General features: G+C 46.0%; 6 protein-coding genes across 6 annotated transcripts; 3 read left to right on the forward strand and 3 right to left on the reverse strand.

The window, feature by feature from the left end:
- Positions 1 to 706: 706 nt before the first annotated feature.
- Positions 707 to 1,354, reverse strand: N7478_008356 (ML domain-containing protein; the record flags this gene model as incomplete). The annotated part of the gene is made up of 3 exons (XM_056924570.1): positions 707 to 790; positions 847 to 1,063; positions 1,134 to 1,354. 3 exons carry the CDS (start codon positions 1,352 to 1,354, stop codon positions 707 to 709), a joined length of 522 nt encoding a protein of 173 aa, XP_056777296.1.
- A 1,633-nt stretch (positions 1,355 to 2,987) lies between these two features.
- On the forward strand, positions 2,988 to 4,786 carry N7478_008357 (DUF3176 domain-containing protein; the record flags this gene model as incomplete). Its single annotated transcript, XM_056924571.1, has 2 exons — positions 2,988 to 3,439; positions 3,496 to 4,786. The coding sequence occupies 2 exons, from the start codon at positions 2,988 to 2,990 to the stop codon at positions 4,784 to 4,786; spliced, it is 1,743 nt and encodes a 580-aa protein (XP_056777297.1).
- A 318-nt stretch (positions 4,787 to 5,104) lies between these two features.
- N7478_008358 (uncharacterized protein) lies at positions 5,105 to 5,695 on the forward strand (the record flags this gene model as incomplete). The annotated part of the gene is made up of 1 exon (XM_056924572.1): positions 5,105 to 5,695. The coding sequence occupies one exon, from the start codon at positions 5,105 to 5,107 to the stop codon at positions 5,693 to 5,695; it is 591 nt and encodes a 196-aa protein (XP_056777298.1).
- A 1,430-nt stretch (positions 5,696 to 7,125) lies between these two features.
- N7478_008359 (T2 family ribonuclease) lies at positions 7,126 to 8,133 on the forward strand (the record flags this gene model as incomplete). Its single annotated transcript, XM_056924573.1, has 4 exons — positions 7,126 to 7,364; positions 7,414 to 7,708; positions 7,761 to 7,956; positions 8,024 to 8,133. The coding sequence occupies 4 exons, from the start codon at positions 7,126 to 7,128 to the stop codon at positions 8,131 to 8,133; spliced, it is 840 nt and encodes a 279-aa protein (XP_056777299.1).
- Positions 8,134 to 9,199: 1,066 nt separating this feature from the next.
- Positions 9,200 to 10,570, reverse strand: bgt2 (GPI-anchored beta-1,3-endoglucanase EglC; the record flags this gene model as incomplete). The annotated part of the gene is made up of 1 exon (XM_056924574.1): positions 9,200 to 10,570. One exon carries the CDS (start codon positions 10,568 to 10,570, stop codon positions 9,200 to 9,202), a length of 1,371 nt encoding a protein of 456 aa, XP_056777300.1.
- A 2,063-nt stretch (positions 10,571 to 12,633) lies between these two features.
- N7478_008361 (putative peroxisomal 3-ketoacyl-coA thiolase (Kat1)) lies at positions 12,634 to 14,218 on the reverse strand (the record flags this gene model as incomplete). Its single annotated transcript, XM_056924575.1, has 6 exons — positions 12,634 to 12,672; positions 12,728 to 12,839; positions 12,898 to 12,962; positions 13,021 to 13,869; positions 13,952 to 14,047; positions 14,120 to 14,218. 6 exons carry the CDS (start codon positions 14,216 to 14,218, stop codon positions 12,634 to 12,636), a joined length of 1,260 nt encoding a protein of 419 aa, XP_056777301.1.
- Between the last annotated feature and the right edge of the window lie 104 nt (positions 14,219 to 14,322).

Raw genomic sequence — 14,322 nt, forward strand, 5'->3', positions numbered from 1 at the left:
GTAGCTTTTCGGGCATCCACAGTTTTGTCTCATTGCGTTGCATGTTCAGTGTTCATTTGCTTTGCTAGATTGTCCCGGCGATGTCTAACATCCACTATTCCGGTATTTTATTTTTTGACCAATCGGATCATCCAAAGCGCTTTATTTGGTCGGGTGATGAAAATCTTTGGAGGAAGATACCCATGTCTAAAATATACATATACAACCTCAATATATCCGGTTTTCAGCCACTTGCACGGCATCCTGGGTTTAAAACATACCGTGTGTAAATGAATCCCACTGAACGTATCATGTAGGCATTTCTATAATGCGTGTGGGGAGATATAAAGCGACGAAGAGATTTACGAGCAGAAAGTACCATAGTTGCTGAAGAATGCTGAGAGGTATATTAGCGACCACGGCTTTAAGAAGCTCTAGTCAAGGTACATATTGACAACAAAGATGCAATGTGACAATCGAAAATTCAAAGCAATGCTGTCCAGCAAGGAACTAAGAGAAAACCGAAAAACCGAAGAACAAATCAATCAAGAACGAGAGTAAGGTCGTGACGAGACGTAATAGAAAGCGTTGCCGGCATAGAGAAATGGATCAAAACAACAATCATCATGAGTGTATAGATCAAGCAAGATCATCTGGGACGTTTATGCAAATGATGGTGCAAGAAAATGGAAGAGATTCGCCGCACGAGGTAGTAATGCTACTGCAATTAAAACTTGATGCCGTTCGCCTCTAGGCAGGTGACCTGGTCATCATTATGGTTGTAGACATCAGCCAGAACAGAGAATGTGCCCTGTTCAAATATTAGTTCTCATGTTTCCTGATCATGGATTCAACATCAATTCTTACCTTAGGGATGAATCCAGGCAGGTCAACTTCCTTGGTCAGAACCATTGGGCCCTCCTCCAGAGGGCATTTCAGATCGACATTTTCAAGCTGCTCACAGAGGTCGACAGTCTGCTTGACCAAGGTGATAAGACCATATTTGACCTCAAGATTCGCATAAGCGCCCTTCTCGATCCTCTGATTGAAAGTACCGCTAGCGGTGATAAGAAGCTTCTGACCGCTTTAATGAACTCAAGTTAGTCATGAACCACATTATGCATATTTTTGTCTATAGCAACGGTCATACGTACGCAGCCGGGGGGTTGGGGTCCAAGTCAACGTTGTCGATCTGCAGAACGTAGTCCGATGGGGATTTGCAGTAGTTCAAAGGATTATCGCCAGGGACCTTGGGCTTGTCATCGGTATTGACACGGAGCGTAGCCTGAGTCGGGTCGAAGAACTTGGGAAGAGAAGCGGCCGAGGCGAGCAACGGGGTTGCGAGGAGGAGAGTGGTGGAAGCCAAGAACTTCATGATTGCGGTGGTCGACCGGGGAACTCGAGAGCTCCAAGGGGGGTAAAGATAGCTGAACCGTAATTTATCAGACCAAGTGTTGCAGGCAGTCGTTAGGCCTATGTCACTGAACTTCTAAAGTATCTGACAGGGTTGGTGAGGGGGTCGAGGGGAACACAAGCAAGGTTGAAGAGTTGCCTCTTGAGGCTGGTGTCAGTTGCCCAGATGACGAGATACACGTGACTGTATCCGTCCATTTTAGGTTTAGATCGTCGCAACTTCTCCTCACTTGCTTTCTCCATCTTGTTCCTGCATTGAATGTCACTTTGCGCCAGCCATTTAACTTTCCCGGCTTTCCTCAGTCTCAAACGATCACTCTTTGCTTTATTACAATAAATTTCTCTTCCTTCATCACTATTTCCAAGCGGCCGAACACTACTCCATAGTGATCCACTTTGGCCCACCTGGTTATCGGCCATGCCGATAAGCTGGCCGGCCGGCATGATCGTATCACTACTACGTGGTCACCGAACGGAATTTCTGTTCAACAAAGAGAGGTATCTTTAGTTTACATTGCATCGCCACTTCAAGTTCCAGTTTATAATTTTCTCCCCTGCACATCGCAAACATGATCCCGAAGGACAAACATCGATATCCAGGTTATACCCTTTGACTACCTGTATAAAGATATTTACCAGTACCACGTACTTACTAGGTACTACTAGTACTACTACATAGTAGTACCGTGACGGCATATACTAGTATAGAGAGACCTGTAAATTTTGATAGATCTGAGAGTCTAGTACTTGTACTACCTACCTACTGATCGTGCCTCTGAAAGCCCTAGTGCATGAGCAGATGTTAGAGGCCTTCGAGATCTTCTGAAAGACAATGGAATCACGATTATAACCATAGGACATCTATATCCTCTCCCAAAACTTGAACTCATCAAATGATTGTCTAAGGGCGCTTCCATGGCCTATAGCGGGAATGTACTTGGCGAGTTGTGGGACGTCCCAACCACGAACTTGAATTCCATACGGCTTGTTTAAATTTTGCTTGTCGTTACTTTTAGTACGTATCATGATGTAGAATAAACAATGAGCACGAGAAAAGAAAAGAATACGTTGAATCATGATATCATTTACGCCAAGATACGAGACTAAGTAGCTACAACAACCCGCGACACGGGATCTACAAACACTAAGGCTAGTCAACATCCTTCAATAACCAATTGACTTCTAAAGTTTCACGTTTGATTTTCAGGAGCAGGATTGCTTTTTATTGAAGTTCTCCACCTTAAATTCTTTATTTAACCGAGTTCGGCCTGTAGGGAGTGAACGGCGAGGAACCATACCGTGACCCTGGAAATCGGTGGGTCTGTTCCAAAAATTGTTGTGGACGCTAATCTACACCAGGTATAGATTTTCTGAAACCTCCATCTCTGTACCAGTATTCCTCCGCGATTTCAACGCTAGTTTCACTCGAAGACCCTCAAGAGAATAAAAATGGGGGTTTTTTCAGCTTAATGCTCCTGGTCACCCCCAGACCCGAGAATTCTTATTCTCCCACTTCTTTCTCAAGGTCTCATATAGCTGGTGCCTGGTAGTGATACATACTTCTTGTCGGGGCCCGTCAACCGCGTTACATAAGGATGGAATCCCAGAAGGAAGAAATTCGACTTTCATATGTCCCTCTTCACGATGATGCAGAGAGCTCAGCGAGGGCTAGGACGCGTCCTTTGTCTTCGGCTGAGCAAGTGTTCTTGCAGTCCCAAGTTAATAGCTTCTGGGGCACAAGTTGGACATGGGAGATTCTGAGCTGTCTCAGTGCAATGGCTTTCTTTGTCGCTATTATTGTGGTTCTCTGGTACTATGATGGAAGGTCAATGCCCGATTGGCCTTACGGTATCACTCTCAACGCCATGATCTCCGTTTTCAGTACAATTATGAAAGCTAGTATGGCATTCATTGTCGCTGAATGCCTAGCTCAACTGAAGTGGTCGTGGTTTCGTGGTGGAAATAAGCTAAGTGATCTGGCAATGCTTGATGCTGGAAGTCGTGGAGCAATGGGCTCTCTTCGTGTTCTCTTTAGGACTGTACCTCGGTAAGTTGCAAAATACATACACATTGATACATTTTCGGACACTAACATCCGACAAGGCATCTTGTCACATTTGGATGTCTAGTTTTAGTTCTGGCAACCGCTACAGATCCGTTCGTTCAGCAAGTTATGGCCGTGAAGGAACGACAAATCCAGGCTCCCGGCAACTCCTCAATCCAGAGATGCAATACGAGTACCTATACAGATTATAGCGAGGGTGCAGGCCCCGGAATGAACGAAGTTCCTCTTGTAACACTTGGGGCTATATATTCCGGTCTTTTCGAAACACAAACGGCGAACAGCAGAAGTATTATGATGGACTGTCCGACAGGAAACTGTACTTTCCAGACATATCAGTCTCTCGGGTTTTGTAGTAGTTGTGCCAACATTACAGACTCCCTTAAGCTATCGACCACTAGCGGGGCCATGCCTACTGAGATGGAATACAACTATACACTACCAAACAAATTCGTGTTTTCAACCTCTATAAACAACATGAAATTGATGAATGCGACAGCGAATATTCCTCTAGTCAAGATTGACACAGCGGGATCAAAGCCAATTGTCAACTTTACCGCGATTAGTGCTGCAGGTTACGGAGTACCACCCCAAATCAGCGCAACTGAATGTGCAATTTTCTTTTGTGTCGATACCTACGAAGCCAATGTTGAAGGAGGCAAATTTTCGGAGAACCGCACTACCTTCTCCACATCGTCAAACGCCTCTTCTAACGTCCTCGAAGACTTTTCCTTGACGCCAGATACATGTTATAAGAATGGAACAAGGATAGAATACCCCGAGGAAAACCCCGAAGACTGCACCTACAACGTCAACGCCTTCAGTCAACTGTCCATGTCAAATTCACTTTCTCCTCTACTGGAAGGCACCGGATCTCTCGGTATGGTAAACAGACCAGAATGGTCCCCAAAGTCACTTAAGGCCCTCTACGGCGATTATGGCAATTTCACAGAAATAAACGCCGTGTTCCAATCTTTAGCAACAACTTTGACTATCAATGCACGGTCAAAAATTTGCGAAGAGAAAGTCAATGGAACCCCTTGGACTGACCAGTCCTTCGTTCAAGTCAGGTGGAAATGGATGATTCTACCAGGAGTACTGGTTTTGTTCAGCGTCATCTTTTTGGTGATCACGATCGTGCATACCAGAGATCAATATATTTGGAAATCTTCACCCTTAGCTCTACTTTTCTCTCAGCTTTTGGTTGATGATCCACTTCCGTTGAAGTCTAACCCTACGCTCCGAGATATGGAGAATACCTCTAGAAATATGGAGGTTCTGTTGGAGACTACTGCTCAGGGTGTTCGACTGAAGACTATTCCACGCTCTTAATAAGAATATAGATACCTAATATATAGATAAAACTTTATTATGATGAATCTACAATAGATGATTCTGTTTATACATAGTAGCCCTCACTTCATTCTCACATAATAGAGCCAATAGCTAAATAAAGTGAATAGCCAGAATAAACTTGAAGTGAATGAGTCTTGCAGGAACTAGTACGTAATAGTATAAGTATCCTTCTTACAAGCATTATTACTTAACTTTATATCCTGCACTGGGCTTAGCTTCACGTTTGAACCTATTTAGCCTGTCTCTCTTGTTGCTGTTCCTTATGCGGTTTTACTGTTTTGACTCAGTTGCAAAATGGACTACTTTGAGCCTAAGCGTGAAGCACTAAAGTACGGCGCCTGCCAGCGTATTGGAAGATCGTACCAGCAATGGATCGAAAAACGCCTCAGTTCATACCACGAGCCATGTCCAATTCCACTATGCCAAACTCGATACGAAAACATCGGAGCATGGAAACTCAGAACTCAGGAATGTCATTTGCAACAGAATCCCAGCGAAGAAACCCCCCATATACATACTGTCATATTATCAAAGCTGATACAAGAAGAAGCAAGCAGTATCGGCATCAAGTCCATTACCGACAAAACCTTCTTGAAACCCATTGCATCGGAACGGCTCCCCGGATTGACCCCGACATCACACTCAAATCATGTGGAGGTGATGATTGCCGAAAGAGCTCTGATTATTGAAAAGATGTTCCGGATAAATGACCCATATGTGTCTGAGATCGTGCAGTTGCTCTATAAGAAGTACTTTTCCATCGACGACCTGAGGCATATTCTTGTGATCGACCTTCCAGATGACACAGAAACTTATCTTTTTTCGAAGGTCCAGCTTTACGTTCCATCGAATTGTATTGCTTGGAGAGAGAGACCTGGGATATAGTTTTTGGAGAACTGGCACTGAAGAATATGAGGCGTTACTGGGTACCAAATTCGGCCGCTTCGTGGCACGTGTGATACTTGGAGCATTTGGACGGGGAATGCGTAAGATTACCCAAATTGTTAATTGGTTTCGAAATAATCGGCTTCAAATCCGATTTGAAATTGAGCGAATGCCTTAGGGCACGGGAAAATTTCCTATAGAGGGTTTTTAAAGGTGCTGATAAGAAGGCTGATCTACTGGGTTCGCGTAGGGCTACCCATGCATGCCAATACATACTTCATTTTGTGTTTGGCATAGATTTCATCTATAATCTACCCCGTTCCAGAATACCCGACACCTAGTACTCAGGCATGTGGTTTACAATGAGATGTTGTTGCAGAAATCGATTTTTGTCTAGGAGCGCTACTTCAAATGCTTTCACTCTTATTTACTATCTAAGAATCGTGTTCGTAATAAATGACGGCTACGGGGGGACAATAACGCCCAGCACATATGGAAAAAATGTACTTGGGCATACTTAACCTTTACAGCCTCCACTAGGGGTTGCACTCCGCTATCTGTACTATAAACTCCGAATTGATACACTGTAGAATGAGAACTCAAGAAACAACAAGTCAAAAGACGAGTAGGAAGACAAGCAGATGAATATCTGTTGTGAATATTCGTAGATATTAGTATAAAGCTCGATTTCGCGAAGTTACTCACTACTGAACTTGAATATTCCAAGGCTGGAACCTTGGAATTGAAAAGGATGAATTTTTCTGATGGGCTCTATCATAGCCCCCCGTAGACGGTGCTATGTACCTGTCTGCTTACGCGTTCATCTGCACGATGGCGTTTTGGCGTAGACCAGCCGTCTTTAGTCCCTGCGGGGTCCGACTTCGCAAATTAGGGGTAAACAAGAAACCCAATAAAAATCATCAATAGTGCTTAAACATACACGTGCACCTAACCAACAACGTGCAACTAAAGTAATAAATTGTTTGGAGAGTATAAGTGCATATCGCTTGGCTTTCAGCGAAAGCAAGTTGTCAAGCCGCAGGTCACCTACATATAGGCCCGGGCGTCCGTCGGGATTTCCACGTCGATAATGGATTATGATTAGATGAGTACTAGCGCGAGTTCGCGTGCAGAAATCTTTACTCGGGTGAAGAAAGCTATCTTTATGAAGTAACGCAATTTGTAGACATTCCGTAAGTGGGTAATAATTTAATTCTTACATGTGTGTTCCTGATTAGCTCTCATTGGGTTTCGATTAACCTCACCGTTGCATTGCATGCTGTATTGCTTCAAGTTGATTTCATCCACCTCGTTTAGATAACTGTACATACGATGGCTCGAATAATTCTGTGATTCGACATATAAAAGCAGAGTGACTGTCGCCTCAGATATTCGAATCATTACAGTCAAGACATCGTCGCAAATCTACAATGCCTTCCTACACGCCTAAATCCGTGCTCTTAGCCCTGGCTGCATTTAACACCATTGGAGCCTACGCAAGCCTCACAACATGCAGTAGTAGCTCTGAGGTCCTTAGTTGTCACAATACAACCTCAGTTTCTGACCTCTGCTGCTTCAACTACCCAGGCGGTGCCCTCCTCCAAGTCCAATTCTGGGACACCGACCCCTCAACTGGTCCAACAGACTCATGGACAATCCACGGTCTATGGTAAGGCCACTAACCCGATGGAGAATAAAATTAAGCTAAGACGTCTTAGGCCTGATTACTGCGACGGAGATTATGGAGAGGATTGCGATTCGTCGCGCGAGGTCTCGGACGTCGAGACAATCCTAAAAAACCAGGGTCGCACCGAACTACTGGAGTACATGGAAACGTACTGGCTTAGTGACGATGAATCATCAAATGAGTTCTGGGCTCATGAGTGGAACACGCACGGGACATGTATAAACACGATTGACCCTAGCTGCTACACTGATTACACTGAGAATGAGGAAGTGGGAGACTTCTTTCAAGAGGTGGTTGATCTTTTCAAGACGCTTGATACCTATACCGTACGTATATCCCGACCATAAAAAGGGCTGTGGGAAATACTGAGTTTAGTAGGCGCTGTCCGATGCTGGAATTACACCTTCAAACGACAAAACATATACCCTCGCGGAGTTCCAGAGTGCCCTTGGTGATATCCATGGCGGCTATGAGGTTACCTTGCTATGTGATGACGATACAGTCTATGAGCTCGAATATTACTTCAACGTCTATGGAAGCGCTGTGAATGGAACATATGAGCCCACTGCGCCTCGTGAGTTTATGCTATTTGTTTCCTCTGCTACATCAAGTTTAATTGCTAACGAATTTGGATGTTGCAGTTAGTGATTCAAGCTGTCCCAGCTCAGGCATTAAATATCCACCCAAGGATAGTGATAGCTCCAGCAAATCCAAGCGTGCTACTCGACGTCACGTTCGTCGCCAAAAGTAGTAGAAGTCTCCAATCTAGAGAGACTTTGAAGAGGCTGTTAGGATTCGGGATCAGCGCTGTTCGGGTATTGATCAAAAGCAAATGGGGAGACCGTGTAGCTCTATGGTCGCACGAGAGCAATATTTGGACATGCCACTTTAGCTGCTTCGGCTGCTAATACAGCTTTCTTAATGACATTGAATTTGAAGTTGGATACCAAAGACTTTGAGTTTGTTAATAGCGGACCTATGAACTATGCGATCAGCATTTATCCAATTGTAGAGCAGCTGGAAAATATTGGGTATGGGCTCCTGCTGAGTCGGTATCTTAATTTAGTCGGCTAGGATTTAATTCGGTGTCACTCTCAGTGTGTTTCTTTCGGCGGGATGTGTGTTTCGAATGTCAATGGTCATAATGTACTGAGGTATTCAAGCCTTCGACGGGTTCATAATTCCGTGTGATAAAGTCATCATTACGGATGCTTCAAATACTACGCCTCATCTTGCACTTGATGTATTTCCTTTAATATGTGCTATTGTACTATGTCTACATTGATAGCCCGCAGCATCTGCCTTGATATCAGTCATGACATGTTATGAAGATGAACCAGGATCATTGAGTGGATTAGGCTAGTTATTGGTGGACAGATGGCCGTTTCTGGCGTCAGAAGGGGTCATTTTCGTTGTTTGCAAACAAAGCTCTATTTCAAGTTATTATCTTGGCAATGATCAACCTACACATTGATATTAACTCTACGCTATGATGCTTAGCCCGACCCGCGAGTCATGTGCGTAAACGTAAAATCTAGCAATGAGAGACGTTCTACTACACATCCAGGAAGCTCGAGAGGATGTAACGAAGGCAATTTTAAAGTGAACGAAAAATAAATTTACCAGTCTAGAATATAATCAAGCCAGAGGCGCCATAACCCAGAATTGCCGGAGCTAGAAGTTAAATTCTAAGATTGTACATAGATAAACGAAAGTGAGAATCGAAGATTTTCCCAAATAATCACACCGTGCTAGACTCCCGCATAAATGTATTTTCACCATTCCATCACGCCATTTGTCCAAAGAAAGGAAGGTATTTAAACAGCGATCGCGAGGGCGAGGGCAGCGACGACAGCACCGAAGATGGAGCCGGAGGGACGACTGGCGGTGTTGAAGGCACTGGCGGAGGCAGAGGCAGAGCCGCTGGTGCTGGAACCGGAACCGGAACCGGAACCAGAACCAGAGCCGGAACCGGAGCCGGAGCCGGAGCCACTAGAGCCAGTGCTGGAAGAGCCGGAGCCAGAGCCAGTAGCAGTGGCGGTCACAAGGGGAGTGCTAGAGCGGAAGCCAGTAGAGGTAGCACGGTGGCCGGAGGAAGAGGCAGGGGTGCTAGAGGCGTTGGAGCCAGTGGAGGTGGAGTCGGAGCTGGAACCAGAGCCGGAACCGGAACCAGAACCAGAACCAGAGCCAGAGCCCTTGTTAGAGCCGGAGCCAGTGGAGGAGGCAGTGGCGGAAGAGCTTGTGGTGGTGCTGGAAGAGGAGTTGGAGCAGGTAAGATCAAAGAGAGGGGTGGTGCTCAGGGTCTCGCCGACGATACCGAAGCTAGGGCTGGCACCGTAATCCTGCATGATGTACCACCAAGTGTTGACGGATCCGAAGAGAGAGCAGCCAACCTGGTCCCAGAACTTCTTGGCGTTGGCAACGGAGGGGTGGGCAGAAGCCTCGTCGTCACCGCTGACAGGCCAGCCGGTCTCAGTAACCCAGACCTCCTTTCCGTTAGCGACACCCTTGGTCTTCTCAACAGCCTCATCGAAGAGGTTCTTGGCGTTGTCGATGGAGTTGTCATCGGTGGTCTGGTAGAAGGGGTAGGTGTCGAAGCCGAGCCAGTCGACCTCATCAATGACAGCAGCGTTGGAGGTGTTAGTCCAGGCGTTCCAGGTGTCGACGTGACCGATAGTAGCATCGCTGAGGCTGGTGCCGGAGATGGCAGACTTGACGGACTTGATGCAAGTAACCAGGTCGTCGGGGTTCATACCAACACCAGCATCACTCTCGGCGCCGGTGACTGAGTTGCGGTAGAGATCCTCACTACCGACGGAGATACCGACGACGAGGTTGGTGAAAGAGTCGCCGTAGGTGTTGATAGCGTTGGTGAGAGCGGAGATCTCGTTGTCGATGTTGCCACCGGAGGTCCAGAGACCCAGAAGAAGGGTAGTCTGCTCCTGAATGGCGGCCTCAATAGCCTCGATGGGGGTGGTTGTAGATCCACCCTGGATCATAGTGTACAGACGGGCACTGTTGAAGTCGGAGACACCCTTGAGGTTCTTAGCGTTCTGGAACTGAGAGACATAGTCGGCCTTAACACGAGTGCTGCCATCGTCGTTGGTAGCACCGTAGTTGAAACCGGTGTAAGTAGCCTCAGCGGAGGCGAGGGCCAAAGCCAGAGCGAGGACCTGCTTCATCTGCATGATGAATGTGTATGTAGCGAATGTGTTTGAAAATAGGAATAAAGATGGAAAAGAAAAGTGCAACGAGTGACTGTGATGTTTAAGAAAGAAGGGAAAAGATAAAAATGGAGAAAGAGAGAAGAGAGAGGAGAAAAAGGGCCCTGTACGGAGTACTTCTGGGGAAATCGAAAAACTGCAGGTTTCTGGGTCTCTGAGTTTCTCCGGTCTAGACAACGCCACAGCGAAGACGCGGGTGGAACCTACGTGGAACAAGTGGATGAAGTGGAGCAGGACACGTTTGCTTGTCTCTGGTACTACGTACTACAATTGGCTATAGGGCGAGTCAAAAATACTAAAAATAATCCCACAACCGGCCATCGTCCAATGATCGACTACAAGTGGGTTCTTACTTGGCAGCAGAACGACTTGTCAATTCCAAGGTAGTGTTCTCCGTTGCCTCCGGGGAATTCTTGGCTGGTTCAACGCCGTACAGGAGGGTCTGCCCATATTCTGCCCATTGTCTGGCGAACTTCGGTTCTTCCTTTTACTGGGCCAAGAAATCGACGAGAACGTCTCTTCCATGGGACATGGTGTTCGAAATGGTTCTTCGAAGGTCACATCTTCTCGGGCCGGAAACGCCGGCACCTAATGCAGTCCGTTGGGTACCTTGCATGCGGAGAACGCCGTGAGCTTTTTTTGGTATTACATGTACCTGCTTCCCCGTTCGCATATAGGGGAGGATTCATGTTGCAGTGGTCAGCCACATGTCTCAAGTCGATAGACAGGAACATTAGCATCGGCAAAGCCACAATGAAGGACTAACGATCGACGGGTGGGAATGCCGATGACGATGGGTGGTCCTTGATGTGTCATTGGTTATTAGTCATGGTCCCACTAGTCCGATTTAGGCGCGATCAGAATTCGCTGTGATGCCTTATTGCCTTGTACCGCAGGCATCAACTCCTTACCTCGGCGAAACTCGCGGTTTTCCCGACCAAAGGATTTTATTGACTGATTTCATTTAATCATAGAAATTACTGCGGTAAGCCAATAAACAAGAAAAGCAATGATTCGCAGATTCTCGACTCCATCATGATCGGTCTAGACTTGAACTTTTGGCCTCCAATGTCAATCCCCTATCCAATTTCCGCACATATAGATTAATGTATCTTTATTTTTGGATCATTGGGATTCGCCGATCATTTAAGATCTCAGGGGGTGCTTATTTTAGATGTTGTATAGGGCACTATCGAAAATCCAATGACGGATATATAACTACCCTAACAGGGAAAGTGGGACATGTCATGGATGTGGATTTACTCCGTAATGAAGGGCCCCTTTTCGAGTAACCTGATTGTTGCCTACGTACCCACATTCGAATTATGAAAAAGTTTAATAGACTGGAGATATTCTACGAAAAAATGGAGAGTTCTGATTGTCTACCGAAGGTACACTAGGTAAGAAGTAAGCCAGAAGTAAACCAGACCGAGTATCGTCTGACCTTCCGAAACTTTGCTCTAGTTGATAGATTGGATCTGATATAAGAGTAATTGAATTTTCAAAATGCGATAAAAACGATGTCGGTCTGATCCTTTAACATTTCCTATCCGGTGTTTCTAGCATGTGTGTCAGACTTAATCTGTATCACGGAATCATATTACCTCTTTCTCCGCGGTGTCAAGAACGGTCGCATCGAGGTCTTCAAAACATTCGAAGAATCAATGGGACAAATATACATCGGATTGTGGCCACAGTGGTTTGGTTCCCAGATGAGTGGTAGCTTAAAGTAAAAGAGATCGGAACATGACCACCAAGGAGTATCAAAATTGTCAAAAACCGGACGGATTCGTCGGTGCTTCCCGGACTTGTTAGAAAATATCGTCACCGTTGGACATTTGAAAGTCACTCATGATTCAAGAGATGGGGGAGCGTCACGAATAGATAGAAAAAAATAATGAAGTGCGATTTGGGCACGAGACCAACTTGAATGTTTCCGTATACTATGTACATCACTACAATCAACCAAAGGATTGGGCTTTTTTCACATCATATGTACTTTCAACAAAACCATTGACTTGAAAATTTTAATGTTCCGACACAAAGATACCAGCCATACCCATACCCTATCAGAAGTTATTAGTATAAAATAAGTTAAAATATGGTGAATGCAAAACTTACAGTTCCTACACACATGGACGTCACAGCAATGCGCTTGTCTTGGCGACGTAGCTCTGACAGCGCAGTGACGACCTGGCGTGCACCTGTAGCGCCTAAGGGATGGCCGAATGCACTATTGAATGTCAGTAAATGGACCTCCAAACATAGAAAAAAACTGGATTAAAACATACATAGAGCCACCTCGGGGGTTAACCTTGGACTCGTCAAGACCCAACTTGGCAACACAGTACACACCCTGTGCGAGATTGTTAGACCCAGGACACCAATGTACAACATGAAATGTATAAACTTACCATAGAGGCAAAAGCCTCATTGATTTCAAAGATATCAACATCATCCTTTGAAATATTGAACTTGTTCAAAATCTTAGGAATAGCGTAAGAAGGGCCAATACCCATGATCCTGGGCTCTAGTCCGACCACAGTAGCACCGCAAAACTTGCCAACAATAGGTTGACCGAGCTCCAGCGCTCGGGAACGCTTCATCAAAACCAAAGCCGCGGCACCGTCAGTGATCTGACTGGCATTTCCACCAGTAGTAGCACTAGGATCCCACTGAGGGAATGCCGCACGGATCTTGCCCAATCCTTCAGCAGTAGTACCATAGCGGATACCATCATCCCGGTTCACGACAACATCCTTGACCTCTCCAGTCTTAGGATCCTTAATCTGAGTTTTAATAGGAATGATCTCATCCTCGAACCATCCAGCCTTCTGCGCATGCTCGGCCTTCTGGTAACTCCCAGCAGCGAACTTATCATGTTGTTCACGCGAGATCTTGAACTGCGACGCAACGTTCTCAGATGTCTGACCCATTGGTTGATAGTTTTGTGACGCAATTGGGTGAGAATTAATACGCTCAGCCATCTCAGGCGCACCACCGTCGGCGGTTGAGCTCATGCTCTCCGCCCCCACCGCGATACCCACATCGATCGAGCCTGCGATGATCTGGTTTGCGATATTTTGGACAGCGAGCAGTCCCGACGAGCAGAATCGGTTGGTGACGGATGCGGCGGTTGTCACCGGGAATCCTGCAGCCAGGACGGCTGAGCGGGCGATATATGCAGCTCCGGGGGCTAGACAGTTACCTACGCAGACATCCTCGACTACGTTGGGGTCGATTTTGGAGTTTTCTCGCACGGTCTGAAGTTAGGTGGTTAGTAGGTATGGACCTTCGCTGATGTCATAATCATAATCTAATAATGAATATTCCTCTTCGACTTACGGAAAGCAGCGAAATTAAGAGGTTATCGAATGTTGTATCTTTCAAACCACCCTTGCGAGCTTTTGTAAGAGGTGTTCGCGCGAGATATGTGATGACCTGTACAAAAGGGGAAAAAAAAATCAATGACCCGGCTCCATATGCGACGAGCTCGGCGCATGAGGTACTCACAACATCATCGGAGTTCTTTGCAAGAATCCGCTGCTTGGCTGCGCCAGGGGCAGATAATTGATTTGCGACAGAGGATAGTCGCTGCTGAGGAGACGACATGGTTGGTGAAATGGTGAGGAAGATATTTCTACAAAAAGGATAGAAAGCTGTCGCTTCCGGGGTTTTTTCTATTTAAGATAATGTCCGAGCTTGCAGCATGCGGG

Source organism: Penicillium angulare (assembly GCF_028827245.1).
Source record: "Penicillium angulare strain IBT 27051 chromosome Unknown utg000005l_segment0_segment0, whole genome shotgun sequence".
Taxonomy (NCBI): Eukaryota; Fungi; Ascomycota; class Eurotiomycetes; order Eurotiales; family Aspergillaceae; genus Penicillium; species Penicillium angulare.